The sequence below is a fragment of the Anser cygnoides genome, chromosome 14, assembly GCF_040182565.1.
Source record: "Anser cygnoides isolate HZ-2024a breed goose chromosome 14, Taihu_goose_T2T_genome, whole genome shotgun sequence".
Classification (NCBI taxonomy): Eukaryota; Metazoa; Chordata; class Aves; order Anseriformes; family Anatidae; genus Anser; species Anser cygnoides.
The window spans coordinates 10,199,440-10,221,955 of record NC_089886.1 but is presented as its reverse complement, the minus strand read 5'-3'; the positions used below and the strand labels follow the sequence as shown (position 1 = coordinate 10,221,955).

Below are 22,516 nucleotides of genomic sequence, written 5' to 3'. Positions count from 1 at the left end.
TGGCAGGCAGAAACAATCAAGACCATTGGTTTTATACAGATTTGCTAAGCAAGGTGAAGTAATAATCATTGAATATTTAGTAAATACCATAGCTGTATAAAATACATGCCAAATTGATATTTCAGACTGCACAGCTTGCTGTAATGTTTTTCAAGCACTGGAAAAGGTGGCCTAGGGAAGTAGTACGGTCCTCATCCCTGGGGGTATTTAAGAGATGTGTGGCCATGGCACTCAGGGATGTGGTTTTGTGATGGAACTCGATAGGTCAGGTTGATCGGTGGACGTGATGATTTGAAGGTCTTTTCCAGCCTAAATGATTCTGTGATTCTATGAATACACATTGACTTTCAGTCCAGAACCTCTTAAAGTATATCATACTCAGCCCAGTGTTGAGGAGTGTGACAAAGGGGCTTCTCTGTAGGCCCCATGCCATGCCTTCTCCTCGCCTGCCTTACACTGACATGTCTTCCTTTGGCTTCCTTCTGGCACGGTGTTGTTGTCTGTAAGGCACTTGCCTTCAGTGAGAATAGTGAAGATTTAAAAGCTATCTATCTACATTCAATATACGCTTGTTCAGTGATAACTCCAATTTATTGCATATTTATTTGCTTCTGTACATATCTTTTACTAATTAGTTTTTTGCCTATTTTAAAATGCAACTTTCTTGGGAAATCCTTTACAATATGTGAGATAGAGTTTGAAAACAGACTTTTAGAATGACCATCTCAGATTTTTTTTTTTTAACGTATTTTTAACGTAACTTTGTCTTCGTATCCCATTTCCATGTTTCAAAAACTAAAATAACAAGTAGAAGTCAGGTTCTGTGGTACGTTCTCCAGGTCAGCAGCTCTCTGAATGCTGTTACATTATTTTACTGACTTTCCCTTCCACCTGGGAGACAGCTTGGAGGCTGCAGCCTAGGGCAGGGCAGTCTGGAGAGGGCAAGGGCCAGTTGAGGGGACTCATATCTTAATTGTAAAAAACAGGCTACATTTCGGATGTAATTTAATGCTTAGATATTAGACACGATAACAGAGGAGGAAACAGCGTCAGCAGATATCGGAACGGCCTGGCCGGGCCCTCTCCGCCGCCAGTCCTGCGGCAGGGAGGACACCCTGCCCTCCACAAAGATGGCCGCTCGGGGACGGGAACCTCGCTCAGCCCAAGATGGCCGCCGCGCCGCCACCCACGGGATCAACGTGCCCACACCGAAGATGGCTGCTCGTCCCGTGGAGTGGGCGGAGGGGTGTGTGTGTGGGGGGGGGAGCGCCCTTACCCAAAATGGCGCCGCGAAGCCGGCGGGGCGGGGCGGGGCGGCCGGGGTTGGGGCGGGGAGGCGGGGCCGGGGGCGGGGCGGGGGCGCGCCCGGCGGCGGAGCGGAAGTGGCGCGGTGCCTCCTCCAGCTGGTTGTCATTTCGTGCGGCGGCTCGCTCCTGAGGAGACCGGGCTCGGCGGCGGCCGGGCGGGGAGCGGCGGCGGCGGCAGCAGCAGCAGGAGAAGGAGGAGGAGGAGAAAGGAGGAGGGAGGCACCGGCTGCGGCACCGAGAGCAGGAAGCGGCTGGGGGGGGGGAGGGAGGGGAAGGGAAGGAGAAAAGGGGAGGTAGAGGGGGTTAAAGGAAAAATCATAATAAGCGGCACGACGGGGCGAGCGGCAGCCGAGGACCCGTCGCGGCCAGGCTCGCCGGCTGCTGGAGCTCCTCCCGCCCGCCCGGAGCCGTGGGTGCGTGTGGCGCTGCCCTTCTGCCGTCGCCGTCCCCCCCCGGAGGCAGCGTCCCCCCGCCCGGCGCCCGGCTGGTTTACATGAGGGGGAAGGAAGCCCGCCTGGAGCCCAGAAGACGCGCAGCAGGGGAAGGACTGCTCCGAGGAGCCGCCGCCGCCGCCTCCGGCCCCCGAGCCCCGGTTAGTCCGCACGGCTCCCCCCTCCGCGGCACCCGGCGGCCGAGCCCCTGCCCCGAAACCTGCGGGAGATCCGCTTAAACACCTTCCATGGGGGAGAGAGGAGCCCGGCCCCCCGCCGCCTGCACCTTCCCCTCCTCGCCGGAGGCTGCTCCTCTCCTGAGGTAAAAGAAAAAAAAAAAAAGAAAAGAAAAAAAAAAAAGCCTACCCCCGCTGCCTACCCCGACAGCAGGACACTCGTGAGGGTGGGGGGACACCGCGGGGGGCACCCCACAGCGAGCCGGGGCCTGGCGAGCCCAGCCTGCCTGCACCCAGCCCAGCCTGCCCGGCTGGATGCGGAGACCCTGAGGGGGAAAAAAAAAAAAATAATCACCACGTCCACGCACATCCAGCCTGCCCGGAGGGAACCCACGGATCCGGGGGGAAGGAGGCGAGCCCGGCACCAGGAGCACCCTCCCAGCTGCAGAGAGAGAGCAAGAAAATCGCCTTCCCCTTCCTCCCGCACAGCTCGCTGTCCCCTCCCTTCCCTTTTCCCGAACGCTGAATGCTGATTTCTGAGATGAAAATCTTCCTCCGCGGACAGCCAGGGCTCATGTGAAGGACACGCAAATATTGGATCATAAATAAGAAGCGAGTCTGGCGAGCTCAGAAACCCAGCCCAAAAGGAGCAGCATCAAGAATCCACCCTTCTCCTGCACAACTCACTCCCCACCCAACACACACAGAATACTAATTTCCTGAGATAAGATCTTACCCCTTCTAAACAACCACACGCGCACACACACACACGGAGTGTATATTATTGCTACACATAATAGGTTAAACACAGCAGCACGGTAAAAAGCCTCCTTTGCAACTCACGCCTCTTTTTCACCCCTCTGAATGCTGAAATCCTGAGGTAAATTTTTTTCTTACCCACAGCAAAGACTCTTTTTGAACAGGACAAATATATATTAGATTATAGAGATGTATTAAATTATTCGAGATTTAAATCTATTTTTTTGCTGCCAAGGGGTCGGGGGACCAGACGTCATTGTATATTTTTTTTTCCTCTTAACTCATTTATGGGCGAGTCAAGGCTGCTGAGGAGGAAAAAAACAGGATAGTTAGAATCTCTTTATCCTTATTCCCCAGAAGCTTTTTCTCTCATTGCTGTGCGTTTCGTTTAGAAAAAGGAAACCTCTTATTTTGTGAACCAAAGATTTATTTTTCCCTTTCTCCTGGCTGAAGGGAGGAAACGGGCACCAATTGACACATTTAAATAGTTGAAGAAATCTATCTTTTGCAAAAACAAAAGTCTATATCCAAATCTGAAATAAATAGCGTGGAGGGAGAAACTGGAATATCTAGCTAGAAACAGGATACTTAATAATCTCTCCTCAGAAGAGGAAGAGGTAAACACTAAACATTGACTTGTTCTTACATAGAGGATTCAAACCCTAAATATAATAAATGGGGGATTACGGGTTTGGAGTGTTAGTGCAAAACAACACTGGAAATAAGTCAGCTTTTCCAGTCAGATTTCATCCACATCTGCAGCCTCCACACCATCATCAAAATGCAACCCCCAGCCCTGCTGCTTTTATAAATAATAACACAGCTGCCAATGGCAGTAGTGCTGGGTCAGCTTGGCTCTTTCCTGCTCCAGCTGCCCATAATATTCAGGATGAGATTCTGGGGTCAGAAAAATCTAAAACTCAGCAACAGGAAAAGCAAGAGTCCCTAGAAAAACAGCAGCTTTCCCCTAGTCAAAGTCAGGAAGCAGGCATGCTCTCTGAACCTGAGAAAGCTAAAACTGAAGAAAATCAGGGTGATAATTCTTCGGAGAACGGCAATGGAAAGGAGAAAATAAGAATAGAGTCGCCGGTGTTAACAGGATTTGATTATCAAGAGGCTTCGGGGCTAGGCACTTCGACACAGCCCTTGACATCCACTGCATCTTCTCTGACTGGTTTTAGTAACTGGTCTGCAGCTATCGCTCCTTCTTCCTCTACAATAATCAATGAAGATGCAAGTTTTTTTCACCAGGGAGGGGTCCCTACTGCCTCGGCTAATAATGGTGCTCTGCTGTTTCAGAATTTTCCACATCACGTCAGCCCTGGCTTTGGTGGTAGCTTTTCCCCTCAAATTGGACCCCTCTCTCAGCACCACCCTCATCACCCCCATTTTCAGCATCATCACAATCAGCATCAGCAACAGAGGAGGTCTCCTGCAAGCCCTCATCCGCCTCCATTTACACATAGAAATGCTGCTTTTAATCAGTTGCCTCATTTGGCTAATAATCTAAACAAGCCGCCTTCTCCATGGAGCAGCTACCAAAGTCCATCGCCGACACCATCTTCATGGAGCCCCGGGGGCGGTGGATATGGTGGGTGGGGTGGGTCCCAGGGTCGAGACCACCGCCGGGGACTGAACGGAGGGATAACGCCCCTGAACTCCATCTCGCCCTTAAAGAAGAATTTTGCAAGTAACCATATCCAGTTGCAGAAATATGCTCGACCCAGCTCGACCTTTGCTCCGAAATCATGGATGGAAGACAGCCTGAATAGAGCTGACAACATTTTTCCTTTTCAGGTGAGTATTCTCTGTTAACATCCGTAATAAAAGTAACATGAGTGCATTAAAATACCATAGAGGGGGTGGGATGGGGATTTGAAAGCCCGGTGTGATTGTATGACTTCTGTGTTTGCAACTAAAAAAAGCCACACGGCTAACTTGAAATGTCACAGTAATTACACTCGGAGCTGTGAATCATGTGTTTCTTGTTTTTTTAATAGTAGTGGTCATATAAATGTCTATATCCCACCAGGCGTCTATAATTAGCCAGTTTCCTTCAGCTTAATATTTATACACACGAAGAAATAACCAAAGAACAAATGTAGTTGCAAGTAGCAAGTACATCTACAAAAAGGAATAAGGAAAAAAGTGCTGCCTGATGAAGTGTGAGAGATCTGAGGCCTTCTGAAGTATTTGAAAACATACCACATCTGAGAAAAGTATTAAGCGATTGTATTTTGCTTTACAGTACCATATGGACTTGTAGTGCAACAGAATTTTTGTAGCATTTTTTGGAAACTGATTTTTTTATGTGGTGGTAATCAAAACATTTTGCTTTCCTTAGCGATGGCAGCAAATTCTGGGTACAGGCCATTAAATCACAACCAAAAATAGATCTGGACGAATGTCAGATGGTGGTCTCCTGTGTTTTCATATGGCCTCATCCTGATAGGAGATAGCTTGTCTGACATTTCACTCTCTCCTTCTAGGCTAACTTTTTAGGAATCTGAAAAGAACTGTATACTGCTGAACCTCACTTGCAGTAAAAATCAAAACTCTTCACCTGACCATTAGTTAAAACTTGTTTTTTTTTTTTGTGTGTGTGTATGCCTTTTGTGAAGTCCTTTAACGTGGATTCATAAGCCCAAGAATTCTTTGACTTCAAATGAGGGCAAAAGTGAAAATTTCAAAACGACTGCAGTATTTCTAGCCATGGTGTAAGAAGCAGGGTGACCCACTTTAAAATAATTTGAGAGATCAGTAGATAAGAACTGTGCAATATGTCTCATGTTATCAACCACCCTAGAGAAATATAAATATATGTAATAATGGCACGGTGGATTCAGACATAGGAAGGGTTCGGTTCTCCTTAGTAACCTGTTCAGTTTCTGCTGGGTTTGCAGGGCCAGCCTGTGCAGCCTTCAGACACCAGGGCAGCTGCTGGCACTAACTTTCCATTAGAGACCTTTTTTTTCCTGCTGCAGAGCTGCAAGCTGGTTCAGTATCAGGTAGAGCCCATGCAAATTCACAATGCATAGCAGTAATTGATGTTAATATTGGGATTTCTAATTAATATAATGAACCTGTGTCCAGCAAACCAAATTTATACACTGAAACCAGTCGAAAAAGGGACACAGCTGGAGTCAGTCTTTTTTCAGCCTCACTGCAGCAATACTTGGCTCGCAGTTTAATTCATTCTGTACCCTGACACGTAGCTGATGTACAGAGTGACAGAATGAGATCGAGCATGTCCTTGCTGCTGTGTGTAAGGCCCAAATGTATGTGCACCAATAGAAACACGCTTGGTCTGATATCAAGGAAATTTCAGGAAATTGACAAAATCAACCTTGGCTTTTGGGTTATGTTCCAAACATAAAATATCAGACACGCTTATTTTGGTCGTGGTAAAGAAATAATTTTTGTGTAGCATGTTGGTATCTGTTTACTTAAACGCTGAGATGAAGCTGTACATGTCAAGACCAAGTCTGACACTTCTTCATGCCAAGAAAAGGAAAGTGTTGGAGTGAAGTGCTTTCCAGTCTGTTACTATCACTTCTGTGAAGAAAAGGGCAGGGCAGCAAAACAGGACTTCAGCACTGCAGACCTAGAAAGATGCTGATTAATTTTGAAGCCATCTTGGACGACTGCTTTTTATAACTTTTTTTTTTTTGGTGCAGAATCTTCATCTCCTTTGGTTACTTGGTCCTTTGTATTTTGAAAGCATACTGGATTTTTGAATCACTGGAAACAAATGATGTGAAATTCAACCATTGATGTATTTTTTATTTTTTTCTTGATTATGCTGATTATATGCCTGACTCAAAGCAGAAATAAGGAGTTTTGCTTACTGTATATTTGTGCTTATGCATATATATGTATATATTACATGTACTATCCTCCTTGATGCAATCATGTGCTGGACAAGGCTATTTTGTTACTGGAATCTTCTTAGATTCCTATTTAGGAAATAACTGAAAGCTGTCTTTGCTGCAGCAACATAATGGGGTAATTTGATACAACTATCCCTTTCATTCAATATTTATGTTTTGCTGCTTAAATCATTAACAAGTGTTGCTGCAGTCTACTGAAAATTAGTATCTTTATAAAGCAAGATGTAAACTAGCAGTTGCAGATATTTGGGGATCGCTTTCCCCGCCCCCCCCCCAAAAAAAGTTATCTTTACTCTAAAGCTTGGTGAAACAGAAGTCTGTGTTTTGATGGAAATCTTAGGGTAACCAAGCGTAAGTGCTAATTTCCTCTTTGGAGAGGACAACATTGCATAATGTCCCCATGAGCCACTAATGGGAACTGCTGCTCACTTCAAATACTTCTGCCCCTGGCCCTGGGACGCTTGAGACGAAATGGGCATTCCAAACGGCGCAGATAAAAGGAAAATGCTGCCTTGAGATGCTTGATAATCTCGCAATTTGGTGGTGGCCTGGTTGGTATTTGAGAGTTGCATGCAAAACATTGTGGTGTTTGTCACAACTATTTTTCATTTGGAATTCTGTCTCGTAACACTTCAGAAGCAGCACGTCTGTAGGATCCTCATGTTGCAGAGATGGAACTTGCGGCGAGGTCAGGGAAGACTATTACCAAATCTGTTAATGAAATTAAGTTTCGATACTGTGTTTTAACCACTGGGCAGCCTTCCCCCTTCAAAGATATTTTGAAAAGAGAAAAGCCATTGTTCTTTGTGTATTCATTTTAAAAGGAAATGGTCTCCAAATGAAAGAATGGTTCCTGAATAAAAATTAAAAAAAATAATGTGTTTTTGGATACAACAGCCTTCCCTGGGAGTTAATAAAAGAAAATATCTTGACTGTGACTGTTACATCTTATAAAACTACAGATTTTTAAAATTATTCCTTCTATTTCCCTCCTTGCAGCACTGGCAAACTATGTGTTCAGTAATTGCATTTTACTGCAGCATTGCCCTCAAGATTGTTTTGGCTTTCCTTTTGCTATGTACTTGCACTTCCTCATGAGAGTGGAACATCCTGCCTGTTATGCAATGCATAAATCTTGCTTTGATAGGCATTTCCAGGTTTCCAGATCTCATCTTCACATGTGTGGTGCTGTTTTTTAAATCGGTCTTTGAAGGCACTAGCAGATTAAGCAATAGAGTTCAGCTTTCTGTAAAAATAATTCAAAATAATTTGCGTTTCTTCCTGGAATCAAGCTTGACGATAACTGCTCATTTCAAAGAATTTTGTACTGGAGAGCAGTTCATTATATCCACTTGTTCAAAAATGTTTTTTCCTTTCTTCTTCAGTGGCTAGTTTCCAGGTATATAACCCCTTCCAAATTCACTGAGGGGCTGTGCCAGAGGGACTTTCTCTCCCTCAGGCAGATATGGAAGGTTTGAGAAAACACATCCGTGATTACAGACTGTGTTTTAATTCTGAGCTATACGTCATGATTTGTTTGCCCATAGAAATGGGCTGATTTAATAAGCACGTTAAAACAAACAAATTCCCATGAATTTGGAATTAAAAAAAGCCCTCTCGAATGCATTTGCCAAGCTTTCCTCTTGGAGGAATTTTGCAAGGAAATTTCTTTACCATGCCTTTTTATTTTAATATCTGTTCTTTGTTGTCGAGGAGCCTTTCCATAAGGCTGGTTGCAGAAAGCGAGGCTGCTGCTTTTGCAGAAAGTTTTGCAGGCTTTTATTCTCTTTTCTAGCAGCAGCAACTATGCTGAGGAATTTCAAGCTATCATTTTAGAGTAAATACTCGAAGCTGGATTTTTAAATGTCTGTTCACCCATTTTTCTATGACTCCATCAGCTGTGCAGTAATTAGTGTTTTGTGTGCTGTTCCCCACAGCTATTGGCCTGTGGAATTAGGAGCACTCTAATGTGGCATGACATGCACAAGTTAAGTACTGTGGAAGTTAACACTGTTCTTGTTTTATAAACTTACTACTGACGTTAATACTCCGGCTTTGGCCCTCCTGTGCGTTTTTGACCTCAGGGTTTCTTTTTAAAGAGAGCTTTTGTGAAAAGCTATTTGAATTATGTTTGTATTTTCCAAAGATTAAAAGGAGTACTCTTATTAAGCATTTTGCTTTGAAAATGAATTGCATACTTAGCAGCCCAGCACAAAGACCAAGAACACAAGATATTGTGGAAAATAATTTATAGAAGGTACATAAAAAAACTTAATATGTGGCTAAAATAGAATCAGGCATGTTACTGGAAATTTTTATGGAGGTCTGTAATTTCTAACGCTTAAAAAAAGTTCAAGTTTGACAAAACCAGAAGTGCTCCCTCCCAAAAAAGCTCCTGTGTCATCCACCACTTAACTTTTCCAGCTTCTTCATATTGTTCCCTGGTGAAGCTGTAAGAGATGCTCAGGGCAGCATCCAGCAACATCCTTTCAGGAAAAACCTGTTTACTCCAAGCCTTTAATTCACTGCAGACTGGATGGGAAGCTGGAACAGGGCCTTTGCAAGGCGGTGGGAAGGAGGAGAAGCCTACCCAGAAGTATAATCAAGTCCAAATTTGCTTTGCAATTAATAGAAAGATGTCAAACTTATGTTAGTGCCTACAATCTGCCTCTCCCAACACATTGTACTTTGCCTGAGACATCAGGCTCTTTAATTGTGGGAAATAGGTACGAGGTTTCTGAAAGTTTCAGGCTTCCTGTGCTATAATAAGGGTAGCAAATGCAGCTGTCAGTTTTCTAATTTTCACAGGTATTCTGGTTTGACAAAGATTTAAATAAATAAAGCAAGCCCCAGTTTTATAATTACACCTGCTTCGTAAATCCTGCTTAATCACCTTCAATAAATTGCCTAACTCAGTGGCAGACTTTGCGTTATTATTGATTCCTCAGTCTTCAGAGAAATCAGATTTTCTAAGATTAGGTACAGCCTTAGCTACCAGCAGGTGCTCATACCTCACCAGGCTTTACTTTTTGTACAGTTTGGAGTTTTAGCATTGGTGAGCTCATCTTGGGAAGCACTAAATAGAAACTCTGAACTTCTTGAATCTTAATTGTTCAGGTGATAATAATGCCATGGGTGCGGATTAAATATAATAGGTCTGTAATTATTAAACTTAGACCTATGTTATTTCTGATGTGTAAGAGACCTTAAATATGGGATTTCTGAGTGCCAAGCGTGATCTTCCTGTTCATCAAAAATTCATTTTTAATTTCTTTTGTATAGGAGCACATCCTATACACTTGTACGTGCTTGGTAGCATCTGCCTTTTTTTGGAACGAAATGTCTTTGGACTTTGAAAAATAATAACGGAATAGCACTTAAAATTCCTATTTACAAGTGGTTCCATTTTTCATAAGACCTCTAAATGTAAAATAACCTGTCTGGATGTCAGTGGGGAAAGCCCTGTGGTCAGAGAGGCGGAGTGGTTTGCCCGTGCTGCATGAATCCCATGATGGAGTTGTGACTCCAAAGTCCCGGGTTCTACCAACTATGCTTTAACAAGGAGATTGCATTGTTGTGAGCACTTTACTACTTATAAATGCTTTCTAGACAGCAGGAGAATCTGAATATTTTTTATTTTTCTGTAGACAGAGCTGGACAGGGGTTAGTTCAAAATTGGCACGTTTGCTGCCGTAGAATATTGACCATCTCGATGTTCTCCCTCAACCAGCTCTGTTAGCTGCCACCTCGTGTATTTTGTGAAAACAATGCCACTTTTTCTAAAATATTGGATGGCATTTTAAATGTAGTCGTGTATTAAGACTGCAGGGTTTTTTTTGTTGTTTGTTTTTTCATGGTCTTGCGTTCAACCTGATGTCTTTCTACCTCTCTTCCAGTTTCCCAAGGGTAAATCTGTGTGCCCTTTGAGCTCTCTGATAAAGCAGATTTTTAGATATACTAAAACACACTCATGTAAAGCTAAGGTTTTGTGATCACCCTGTGTAAATAATATCAGGTTGTGGTTAACTTACTTTTTACTGGGGTGTATACACTTCGCTTTATTCAAGGGTATTCATTACCCCTATATCTTTTCCTCATAACTAAATAAGTAAATAAGAGTACAATAAGCAGTCCAGCTCCAAGGAAAGCATTGTAACTGCATTGTAACTTTGTGAATCAATCCATTAATAACATCACTACACTGTTATTAATTTTCTTTACAAGAAGTCTCTTGAAGAAAACGTCACTTTTTTCTACTGAGCACAGCGTGACTCACTTGCTTTATAACTTGTAATTAATGTGTATCTGCGAATAGCTCTTTCCCAGATTTAGATACCAGCCAGTGATCAATATTTTGATTGTTACAGCTTTTTGATGTCATGGAGTTAAATGCAGAGTTATACATGTATCCAGCAATACGGCCACCACTGCTACCATGGCTTCAGTCCTTATTTTCAGATATGTTAGATATATTATGTATTTAAGTTACACGCATATTTTGGATATGTGTTCCTGATAGAATGTGCTGATCATCTTGGAAGTTAAGACTGGCAAAACTCACGCTACTGTTTTCAAAGCAGTCTCAGAATGAAAGGTCTTTAAATTTTACAAAACATCTAAAAACTACCAATGCTGACTTTCCCTAGTAGCGTGGATCCTTTCAGTAGCACGATAGGTAGTCAGCTAAATTAGTGGAGTTCTTTTACAATAAGCAGCGTGCAAACTGCTGATTTCATTTCGGCTAGTTTTTATTTAGGTCATTTATAAGAGAGACATCTTTGCATGCGATAGATGTATACAGGTTTACTTATATGCCAAGTTCTTGAGTTTACTCTGCATTCCCAGAGAGGTGGAGTGCTGCATTCATTTCAGGAACATACGCAAACTCAGTTTAACAGTTGGTAGTGGTTCCTAGTGTTGTGTTTAATGTGGTTTGCTGTCTTCTAATCAGTGAGCGGAGACATGGAGGAGCAAACTGTTTCAAACAGCTGAGGAACGAGACTCATCTTCCCAAGAAATAGTACCGGATCGGCATTTTGAGAGCTCTCTAGCCTATGACAGCCTTGTCGGTCGCTGTGACAGGTTACTGGAACCACTGGAGAGCAGGAATCTGAATGCAGGCCGTATTTCAGGCGTGTTCTGTAGACAGTCCTTCTTTTTATGTCATTGTTAATGGCTAAAGGTAGGAATACAACCAATTAATCTTTGTGGTGTTGCACAGCGCCGTGTTTTAAAGTGTCTGCAGTGTGGTTAGAAGCTTATGGGCCTTACGCTAAAAGAAGGGGAAAACTGTAAACTCCTCACCACACTGCTTCCGTTGGAGAAAATGGTGTTCCTATCAGCTAACCACTTCAATTCCATTTTTCTTTTTCCTCCTCAGATGTTTAAGCTCTGTTCTCAATGTTAAATACTACCCATTGCAGCAAAACCCTCTGTTCGTTACTATAGCTCTATCCAGCATAACGTGGATATTTTAGAGATGGGAGACTTTCCTAGTGCTCATTCAGTGTGGCACATTCACAGCACAGTACATCAGAAGTCATTTAGCTTTGGTTTCGCCCTTTGTTTGTCTCAGACAACTGAAATGCTAAGTGCCACAAATTCAGCAGACACCTGAAACTGCTCAGTTTCTGCACCCTGTAAAGATTTTACAGCTGTTTAGATGTTGGAGTTGAGGTTAATCCCACACAAAGGAACACAATGCGATCCGAAAGGCAGAATGGAAAAAAAGAGTACCTTCTGAAGCATGTTGGGGTTTCAGAAAATGTTCCCATCTGTGTCTTAGGCTATTTTTGTCACTTTAGGAAGACTGCTGAAAATGTAGAGACTCTTCCAGTATCCATTCCTCAGTTATATAGCTGCTGGATCCCAGTGGGTCCAGCGTGCAGACCACAGGACTCAGTTCTGCTCAGGTATTTTAGTGTAACTGAAGTTTGAAAAATTCAGGGACTAGCAATGTATAAACAAAAACAATAAACTAAGTATTCCCAGAATATCGCCATATTACTAAGAAACCAGCAGGAAACTTGTGAAACTAAATAATCCAAATGCTTGCAATAGTTTCTCTAAGATGCATCAATGTAATATAGATGGCCAAGGAAATAAATGCTGTGGGCCACAGGGCCGCGCTATGCTTTTCATAGCAAATTTCATTTTGGTCTAGACTAATAAAGTAAACGGTTCCCAACTCAGATCTTTCTGATGCTATTTGAAATGCAGCACATCCGGGTAGAAATACTTCGCCAGTTCTGCGTCAGTAATACACTGTTCCAAGGAAGGGAAAACTGTCAGAAAATTTAGTTAGAAAACAGGATTTTTTAGCAGTCGGAATGTAACTTACAAACTTGGAAATGGATCAGGACTCTACGAGCTAGTGGATTCCTGCTCTTAAAATAGTATTAAGTGGTTGAAGTCCAAGATGACTGATCGTTGTCTGATACAAAGAATGCCTCTTGCAGCACTGCCATTGATACTGCTTTAGCACTCCATTACTGGTGGTAGGGGACATTGTGGCGTTCAGCTGTGTATCAGAGGGGCATTACCTTTCTGAATTCACTAGTCTGAAACATGATGAAATCTGGATCTGTTTGCTTTGGAGAAGTTTCAGCTTCACAGCTAGAGTTAAGGACAAAAAATGCATTTTCACTGCATTAATAATGGTAGTTGCAGAGAAGCAGGTTAGACCAAATAATGTTGTAATCTCCTGCCTTCTTATGTCAACAGATACTTTCCATGCTTGATCTCAGTTCAGAGATGAATCTCATAAAACATGCATGAAATAAAACCTTTGGAAACAATATTAGAGTTCTTGGACTCAGAAAAATTAAATGTGAGATTGATTGATTTATAAAATTCCATGTAGATGTTTCTACAGATCTCCAAATCAATAAATAAATGGATAACAGGGATAGGTGAATAATTCTGTGAATGGGAGATTTTTTGCTTCCGTTAGTGACCTTTGGTGATACCGTAAAGATTTCAAAGTTTGGTTATCCTGAATTTACTAATTAAAATGAAATACCAGGATATTTTGTGTTACATTAATATAACATCAAATTTTCAAGATGTGGAATGTGTTGTTTTAGTTGGGAAAGCCTGAGACATATCTGTGTCTTTGGTTAGCATGAAGAAGAAATGTGGTAAATACACTTCAAATGGATTGATGTAATGAAATGGTTAGGTGCATGAGACATCTTGCCTCATATTTTCTGAATCCTTCAATTTGAGTAATGCTTGGAATATCAAACCTGTGAATTCAGGGAATTAAAAACCAGAGGTAACTTGTTCAAGTAGTCCGGTTTACTAGGTGGCACTACTCCTTGTGTGAAATACTTTATGCAGAATTTGATTTGACTGTGCGGAATTAGATTATTTAATTTTATTGGGTAGTAGTTTAGGTGAAGGAAAAGCTGTGTGTTTCTGGAATTCAGATTTTCTCTAGTTCAGGCTGAAGTGCCTGTTTTATGACTTCTCTTTGCAACTCTCTCTCCTAGGATCTATCTTCACCTCCTAAACGTGAACTTAAATTATTTTTTAACAAAGTTTAACTGTAGAGCAAAGAAACAAAACTAAATATTGAATTGGGGTTTATTAAAGAAATCATTAGTTATGATAAATATGGGTTGGATTTATATTCAGAATATTCTAATTTTCTGTATTTGACTTCAGGGGCATATAAGCATGTGCTTTAGCTTAAGTCTGTTGTAGTGATATAGAAAAAACCTGAAGTTTTTATGCTTTGGGTAGGTGTTTTTTTTTTCTTTTTTAAAACACTGTGTTTCCTAAACTGTGTTTGTTTTTATTTGCTTGCAGGATCGTACAAGGACTTTCGACATGCATTCACTGGAGAATTCACTAATTGACATAATGAGAGCTGAAAATGATTCACTGAAAGGTAAATTTAGCAAGAGACTATTTCCTGCAGTAAATAATTGGGAAGACATGCTTACTTAGGATAAGAAACTTCAGTTTTGGTTAGGAAAAGTAAAGTTATAATGTGCACCAAGTGCATGTGGGTCAGCTCGGGTAGGCCTCCTTTTGCAGTTGTCCCTAGATGAAGCGATTGCAGCACATGAGCACTGGAGTGTGTTTTGTCTTTATGTAAAACAATGCGAAACACAAACATAAGCTGATCTTTTGTGTAAGTTGCCAGTGTTGTTTTTAATAGATACAATGTGTGCAGCCTGTAAAAATGATCAGCTTCAGGAATCTTGAGCAGATCAGTGAGACATAACTTTCTGCTTTGTAGTGCTTTCCTGCCTGAAGTCATAGTTCTTTCAGTCCTGGGGAAGAGGGAGTTTTAAGTATGTCATTTTGAGAAGAACACTGAATATTTCTGACTTTTTAATCCCTTTACCTTTCTTTTCATTTTTGCCACCTTGAATTCAGAATTCTTTTGCCATTGGGAAAGGAAGGGGGATATGTTGAAATGACTTGCAGTTGGGACTTACCTTTTTTTTTTTTTTGTCAGATGTAAATTTCTTTGAAAATACCTCAACTTAGAAAATACTCAAAGCATTGTCTACAACCTTATCTAAACCTGAGTAGAAACTATTTATGGGTTAAAATTCAGAAGTTTAGTTTCTTATTCTGTAAAATGAGTAATTTACATCAGTTTGAGGGTTAATTGTGTAAGTGAAAGTAGTCAAACTCATATTTCTACTCATTTGTACTCCAAGGATTCAGTTTTGTTACCAGTCATGAGACCACTAAAAAACAAAGCTGGACTTGTGGTTTCTAAAAGTAAATTTCTTTTGATATCAAGGCCTGTGGTGTTAATGAAATCTGGCTTGTTCTAATAGTGATTTTTACTCAGAAGACCGACCTTTGATTAATTGGCAGTAACTTGTTTGTTGCATTCTCTTTGGTCTGAAATGCAGTTTGCATTTCACATCCCCAGTACTGTGCAGTAATCCAGGGTGATGAGAAATACCAAGAAATACTTTGCTATGGAAATGACAAGGGGAGCTCGATGTGGACAGAAAGTAATGCTGGATGAATTAAAAAAAAAAAAAAAAAAAGAAACTCCCTACTTATGTGGTTGGGGTCAGGCTTTCATTAATGACAAGTAGTAAAGGCTTTTGTCTGTTTTATGTTCTGCCTGGAAATGGCAATATCCTATGCCCCAGCACTGTACACTGAACCAAATTTCAGGTGCCCTTCCTTATTTGCAGCACCTGGGATTTCCTCTGAGACCTGTTCAACTGTCGCACAGGCCCAACCCAGGTTTTAGCTACTCAAATCTGGCAAGGTAGCAACCCAAGGTGACAAATAAAGTCTCCCTTTAAATTTGAATTTAACAAAGTCAGATTGATACATATTTATATTCAGCAACTAAACCAGGGTAGTGTGATTTTTAGATTAAATGCTTTGAAAAGATTCTTTGCAATTGCAGTCTTTTATTTTTTTGAGTGCTTTCAGTGTTTTAAGAATGATGGAATAAGTGTATCAGCAAAGAACACACATAGTTCTGATAGATGTTAATTTCCTGCTTGAGCTTGGTTGTTAATCCCCTCTGCAGAGTCATCTGTGCTTTGTCTCGCTCGGGTTTTGTGGGCATCGCATCGTACCGATCAGAACACAGAGATATCAGGCTGGTTTTGTTATTGGTATTATTTCTTGAGTGCTTTATACATCTCTCTGTTTCATGCTTAATTGTTATAAAACACTAAGATGAAAATTTTAAGTGCTTACGTGAAGTACTTCATTGTTGAGAAGTCTCTTCATTTTTCAAGGGTCTCCTCAGCAAAAGCATTAAGTTTGCTTGTGGTGAAACATGCAGTACACTGAATTGGACTGCTGCTTATCTGGCACGGCAGACTTAATGCAGTAACGTATTTGCTGTAATGCAGTTAGGAATGGATCTTTATTCAAGCTCGCATCTCCTGTGTTGTGGTAATGCTGCAGTGATCATTTGTAGGTAGGGCAGGATTTGCAAGGAGAAGAAATACCTTTAGTTAAACCAACTGATACAGCTGGGAAAAAATTGCAACTTGCTGGTACAAAACATATTTCAAGTCAAGTCTGAAGAAGGGCTCATGTGACCACAAACCTTTTGTGTTGCTTTTTTTCCCCATCAATATCAGTTGGTGTAAGATTATGTCTTAACAGACTCTCTCTCTTCTGTTTTCTCTCTTTGTCTTGCATCACCTTTATTTAAACTGTTTGAAAGGAATCTTTTGAAACTTTGGATCTAAAACTCTTAAAATATCACAAATTATGGTTGTCAGTTCAAAATCTTACTTTCCATTTCAAACACCTAGAGTTAGATAAGCAGATTCATATGAAGTTTTTTGTTCTGTGTTTTAACTAGGTTAACCTGTGCATATAATGCTTTTAAACTGAAGTTGGCTACTCTCATAAGGGAAAAGCTGCTGGGTTTGAGACTTTAAAAATAGCCTGGGCAAGACACTAATAAAGCATGCTGTAGAGAGCAATCTCAGAATGGCATGGAAATAATTTAGATGATCTAATAGGTCTCACTGCTATCTTTTAAGTCCTTGAGAGGCTTTAATATTGGCTTAACATGAGTTTCGTATATAACACTAATACCATCCCTTTCATGCTGTAGTGGACTTCAAGAGAAAAAGGTACTGTGTTAAAATACACCTTCAGAACAAGAGTATGGACAAGGTCACAGTTTGGAACCCACTGGCTTTTGGAACTTTAAAGAAATCCTTTTTATCTTTAAATGCTATGTTCATAGTAGCAGGTTTTGGATCCTGTAAAAATTATAAGTAGGAATTCTTAAAAATTCCATTCACAATGTGTACTTCTTGACTGAGGTGATTAGCTGTCCTGGCCTTGGGTTTATAGGAGCCTAATAATTATGTTCTTGTGTTGTCTTGCTATGTGAAATAGTGTTTCCTGCTTGAGGTTCAAAGGTAAATATTAAGTACCATTGATGTACTATATTCAATATTACCATTTAGCACTTTCAATAGGCGTTTTACCATTTTTTTTCCTCATTCTAATCTGTATTTTTACCCCTGTGCGAATCCTTTTCCTTTGCGGAGCAGCTGCCATTTCAATATGTTATTTTTATCCACACGAGCAAGTGTGCTGCATTCTGCATAGCCAATGACAATCTGCAGAAGCCCTTCCCTGGAGACTAATTGCATCTTCTTCACAATGTATTCGGCCTTCGTGAGCTGAGCTCGGGATCCAGAGACTGATTTTTGAATCTGGGCCTTCCAGATGGCAATTTGAGCATTACTGTAATAGTAGTAGGTTGACTAAATATTTCCTTGTTAAATGACACTGAAATGTCTTTAAATACTTTATGGCAGCAGACTGCTTTATTACTGAAGTATCCTATAGTGCAGTTCAGGATATAAGGTTGTTGCCTGGAAATTGTGCAAAATGAAATAGGTTGAATCAGACCAGCAAATCCGCTTCTAGCACTGTGAAGCACTCTAAAATTGGGGTGTGAATAGCTCAGTATCTGCCTGAAAGCTGTGCGGTGAAAAATGAGACTAGAGATTCTTATGCACAAAAAGAAAGGCTTTAGAGGTAGCATAAGGTCAGAATATACATGCAGACACTGGTAGAGCAAGTCAAACAGCAGCTCTACATTTTAGAGATGAGAAAGCCAGAACGATGAGAACTGACACCCTTCAGGATTTTTCTGAGTGACATGACGTATACCTAACTGTATATTTTAAGCAATCGTCAGCCCCTTAATGTTGATTTGAAAAGTTTTTCAGATGTGAAGAAAGTAGGTGAGGATTCCACAATGAACCTTATGAAGTGTTCTTTGATCAAAGGGATGAAAACTGTTTTGACAGCATTTTCAGGGTATTGGAGAAGAAAGAGAACTAGTTGTTTCTTTTCTCGTTGTATGGATTATGCAACATGTTTGTATTAATTGAGTAAAATGGGCCATTCGGTTTCCTAAATGACCCAGAAAACCAGTGAGACTCTGGTGAGAATATGGCCCAATTTTTGCCAAGGGCTAAGTAACAATGGCTACGATTCTTTTTAGGTAAGTGGTCCTTTACGCTCGCACAGGACAAACTCTGAGCTATTTTAAAAGTTAGAACAATACATTTTGAGGTTTTGTTTTGTTTCCAAACCATCTTTATGTTTTCATAGCAATGAGGAAAGCTTTAAGTTGGCAGCTAAGATGAATGTTTCTTCCCTACTGTTGTTCTGTGCAAAGAGGTACGCCATCTGTTTATTGAGTCCTGGAAGGCAGAGGCCTCTGGCAGATCTGTGCATCCGTGGCCCAACGCTGCAGGCGTCTTTATGGCTTCTGCTGCCCCTTGTATGGGAGCGGGTTCCACATGGGACTTGTGGTGGCCTCACCTCAGACCACACCAACAGGATCACAGTTGGTCTCGTTTGTGTGCCTTGCCTCAACAGTCTTAGCTACGGATTACTCACTTGCAACTTGGACATATCCACCTTACTGTAAAATGTGCAGAAACTTTCACTCGGCAGCACTGAACGCCAACAGGGTTTGCTGCAATTGTCTTTGGGATGACTTACTGTATTGGGTGTTTCTTGCTCGGGGTCTTCCTGAATTTTGCTGGCTACATTAGTAACCAGGAAAGGCCAATGGGGTATTCAGACTGGAGTGCATATTAATTAACAGTAAAACCAGTTGCAACATTATTTCAGAGTGCTGCTGAACTGGATCTGGCAGCAATAACCTCCAGCCCTAGCTAATGGGGCTGTGATGGGGGAAACAGTCTAGGTGAGTTTTATTTGTAATCAGCAGCTCCCAGTCATGTTATAATCCACTATTTTCACTTGGGTTAGAATGGAAGCACTAGCATTGCTATTAAATAGGGGCGTGCTTTCTTTCCACATATACCCAATACTCATAATTTTGGGGCAATATTCAATATTTTCATTTTTTAGTCTTTCGCTATGCTTTCTTTTTCCAGTTCCTCTGCTGGTAGCTGAAGTGTATGTTGATTTAGGCCAGCCTTTCCAACGATGGGACTTTACCAGAGCCTTCACTTAAAAACAGCCAGCGAGGCGGTAGGGAGGCGAAATCCCCTGGGCAGCCGGAATTAGCAGAAATCTTCCATTAGTAAATATTGAGGTCAGGCCATAGGTTGGCCTCTAACCTTACGCAGCAGCGATCACGATGTCCGTAAGGCTCTGGTTTTACATTTGCTGCCTATTCCCGATCTTCCAGCTTTCTCATTTACGAGATTTGTTTTTGTGCCCTGAACCAAATGCCCCTCTGTAAGAGAGGCTGAATCTGGTGGGCCTACGAAGGGAAAATTTGATTTGGGAGGCAGAGCAGTGCTTCAAGCTGCCAACCCTGGGCGGGCTGCAGGCCCAGAGGCAGCCCTCAGCAGGGCCCAAGGCTTAGCAATCGGCCTGCGGGCTGGGGGCCTCCGCTGGCTGGGGCCTGGGCAGCTTCTGGCAGCCCCCTTCTGGCAGCCCCCTTCTGGAGGGCTCCTGAGGTGGCCGAGTCCCAGATCGGCGAGGGGGAGCAAGGTGGGGGGTGCTGGGTGCTTTGGCCCCTCTGCCGAAGCCTTGAAATGGCTCTCGAATGGGAGCGGGCACCGGGTTCAGTGTCTGCAGTGAGCCAATGGGGCAGTGCCTGTAGGGTTTCTAATTTATGGTACTCTGAAATTGGCAGTGTTGAGGCTGATGGTAATGCAGCCACAGCCTGCCCTTCCCTTGGCAGCCCCGTGCCAGCATCGCAGCCTGCCCCGAGGCCACACGGTGTCGTTGAGGTCAAGGCGTTCAGGATTTTTCCTTGATTATTCCTTGGCTCTGGCACACCTTAATTCTCTGCTATCAACTGCGAAAAGCCAACACTATTCTACTCTCTCAGAAAATACCGTACATTGCCTAATAAATAATTTAAACCATATCCATGTGCCATGATGCATATGATTTAAGGAATAAAGCAGTAGGCAGGTTACTGCTGCTTTCCTTTCTGTCTGCTATAAATCTTCATCCTACTATGAATACTGCAAAATCCCAGGACAGGGATGCAGTATTTAAGATGTTATAATAAATGTCTTTGCAATCATCCAGAATTATTTGGGAAATGTACTGAAATGTGTGGGATTAATATTTGTTTTCAGTTACAGAACATAACTGTTGGAAGAGGTGAATTACTGTTTATAATAAATTAATTCCCCTGGATTTATTGACACTCTCAATTGTATGTATCTCAAAAGTAGTATGTAGCTTATGGTGCTACTCAGAGCTTGGGGATTTTTCCAGAATTTATTTGCTAGTGATAACATCTGCATTTCTATAGAAGTATAGCTCTTGATGACGCAGGTGTCAAAGAATTAGATGTTTATACGTCAGTCCTTCAGGATTTTGGGGTAAGGTATTAATTCAGCTAGGCGAGAGTAACACCTCGATTTATGCTGTCAAAAAGTGAGGCATTGAGCAATGAACTAGAGGGTATTAATGTAACCACCCTTTGAGGCCAGGAAATTCCTTCCCCTGCCACCACAGAGCAGTACAAATATCCCAGGGTTTTCTGATCCTGGTCCAACTTTGAAATCAATGTGAAGATTCCTGTTAACTTCATTAGAGTATGAGGCCTATGTTGTTTTTATCCAGTCTTGAAAAACATTTCTCATAGGCCCCTTGCCATGCCATCCCACCTCTGGGGTCTGCATGGAAAATTAAACACCTTTCATATTCCTTAAACAAGATGTTTCCTAGAAATATATGTCCTGCAAGTGATGAGGCAGATACTGATTTTTAAAACACTACAGAACATCAAAAATACTGCTAGAAGTTCCAATATCTAAATCAGTGATTTCATCTTGAAAAGCGTTAAAGCCAGCAGAGTTGTGCTGAATACCATGGCAGCAGCCTTGCTATTCTGAGTAAAATCTTTTCTTGGTTTCTTTTTCATATTTGTCTTTTTTTTTTTTTTTTTTTAGTCTTTAGTCTTCTGCCTTGTTCAATATTACTGTCCACCAAATGCTTTATTTTTTTTTTCTTTTTCATTTCTGAATTCTTTGATAATCTCTGGCCATTCTGGATCATCTTCAAAGAAGCCTTTACTACGGAACTGTATTCCATGAGTAGTTTCTGTGCCTTGCTTTAGAAGATAGAGAGCTCGCCCTGCCTCCCTTCCCAAACTGCTGCAACTACCTGTCTTTGGTCTTTCTTCTTTGTTCACTTTTTTTCCTTGATGTTGAATTGTTAGCTCTTTGAATCCTTTGTTAGCCACGTTTTGCATACTCTCTACCATCATGTTTATCAAGTTAGAAATGGCATGAAAGCAGCAGAATGAAAAGCCTGATGTGCTTTCCCTAAATGTGAAATAAAGAAGAAAAGGGAGACATAGTGAAAACGGGGATGGGTTTTAAAGAAAGCAAGCAACAAATGAGGCATAAGTATAAATGGGAACAAGACTGTAACAGCACCACACTTCAATTTCTGTGGTCTGTTACATGCACTCTTCTAGAGAAGAAAGTCAGGTAACACCAGTTAGATGTATGGTTGTCGTTTGGGACAGGCTCTTCTGAAAGTACCTTTGCTATTACAGAGCATGTGAGATCACTTGGATTACCTGTTAAAGGCTTGCAATTTCTGTGGCATATTTTTATTTGCAAAGCAGCAAAATTTCTGTAATACAGCTTCTTCCTCGTAGCCACTAGTATGTCAGTGGTTTTCTGTTAGTGGTTTTCTGGCTAGGGTTCTGCATACCTGCAACAAATAAAATTTGGTTTCTTTGTCTTGAAAGCCTGGGTGCGAAAATAAGGGAGCTGATTCTTGAATGCTTGTTGTTTCAAGGACCTGTAACACAGAAGACTTTAGCTTGCCTGAAATACTGGCTGCAATAGTGGGGTGTTCTTGCCTAGGAGGAGCAAATTAAAAGTGCACATGCAAACAAGTACAGCATTTCCCACATTTGAGACGTCTGGTTGTGTTTCTTAAGCATTCTGAAATGCTTTTTATTGGAGGATTAAAGAGGAAAAGGTAAAACTAAGTTTTAAATGCTGTTTATTTTG

General features: G+C 41.5%; 1 protein-coding gene across 2 annotated transcripts in view; it reads left to right on the top strand.

Moving 5' to 3' along the window:
• The first annotated feature begins 1,376 nt into the window (after positions 1 to 1,376).
• The window catches only part of CPEB4 (cytoplasmic polyadenylation element binding protein 4), a 42,710-nt gene continuing 21,570 nt past the window's right edge, over positions 1,377 to 22,516 (top strand). The window contains exons 1-2 of one of the 2 annotated variants that reach the window (XM_013191837.3): positions 1,377 to 4,470; positions 14,376 to 14,457. In XM_013191837.3, coding sequence (XP_013047291.1) covers positions 3,349 to 4,470; positions 14,376 to 14,457 — 1,204 coding nt within the window. In that variant the 5' untranslated portion in view covers positions 1,377 to 3,348. The remainder of the gene's footprint in view (positions 4,471 to 14,375; positions 14,458 to 22,516) is intronic. The other variant, XM_013191838.3, reaches the window with a different exon arrangement.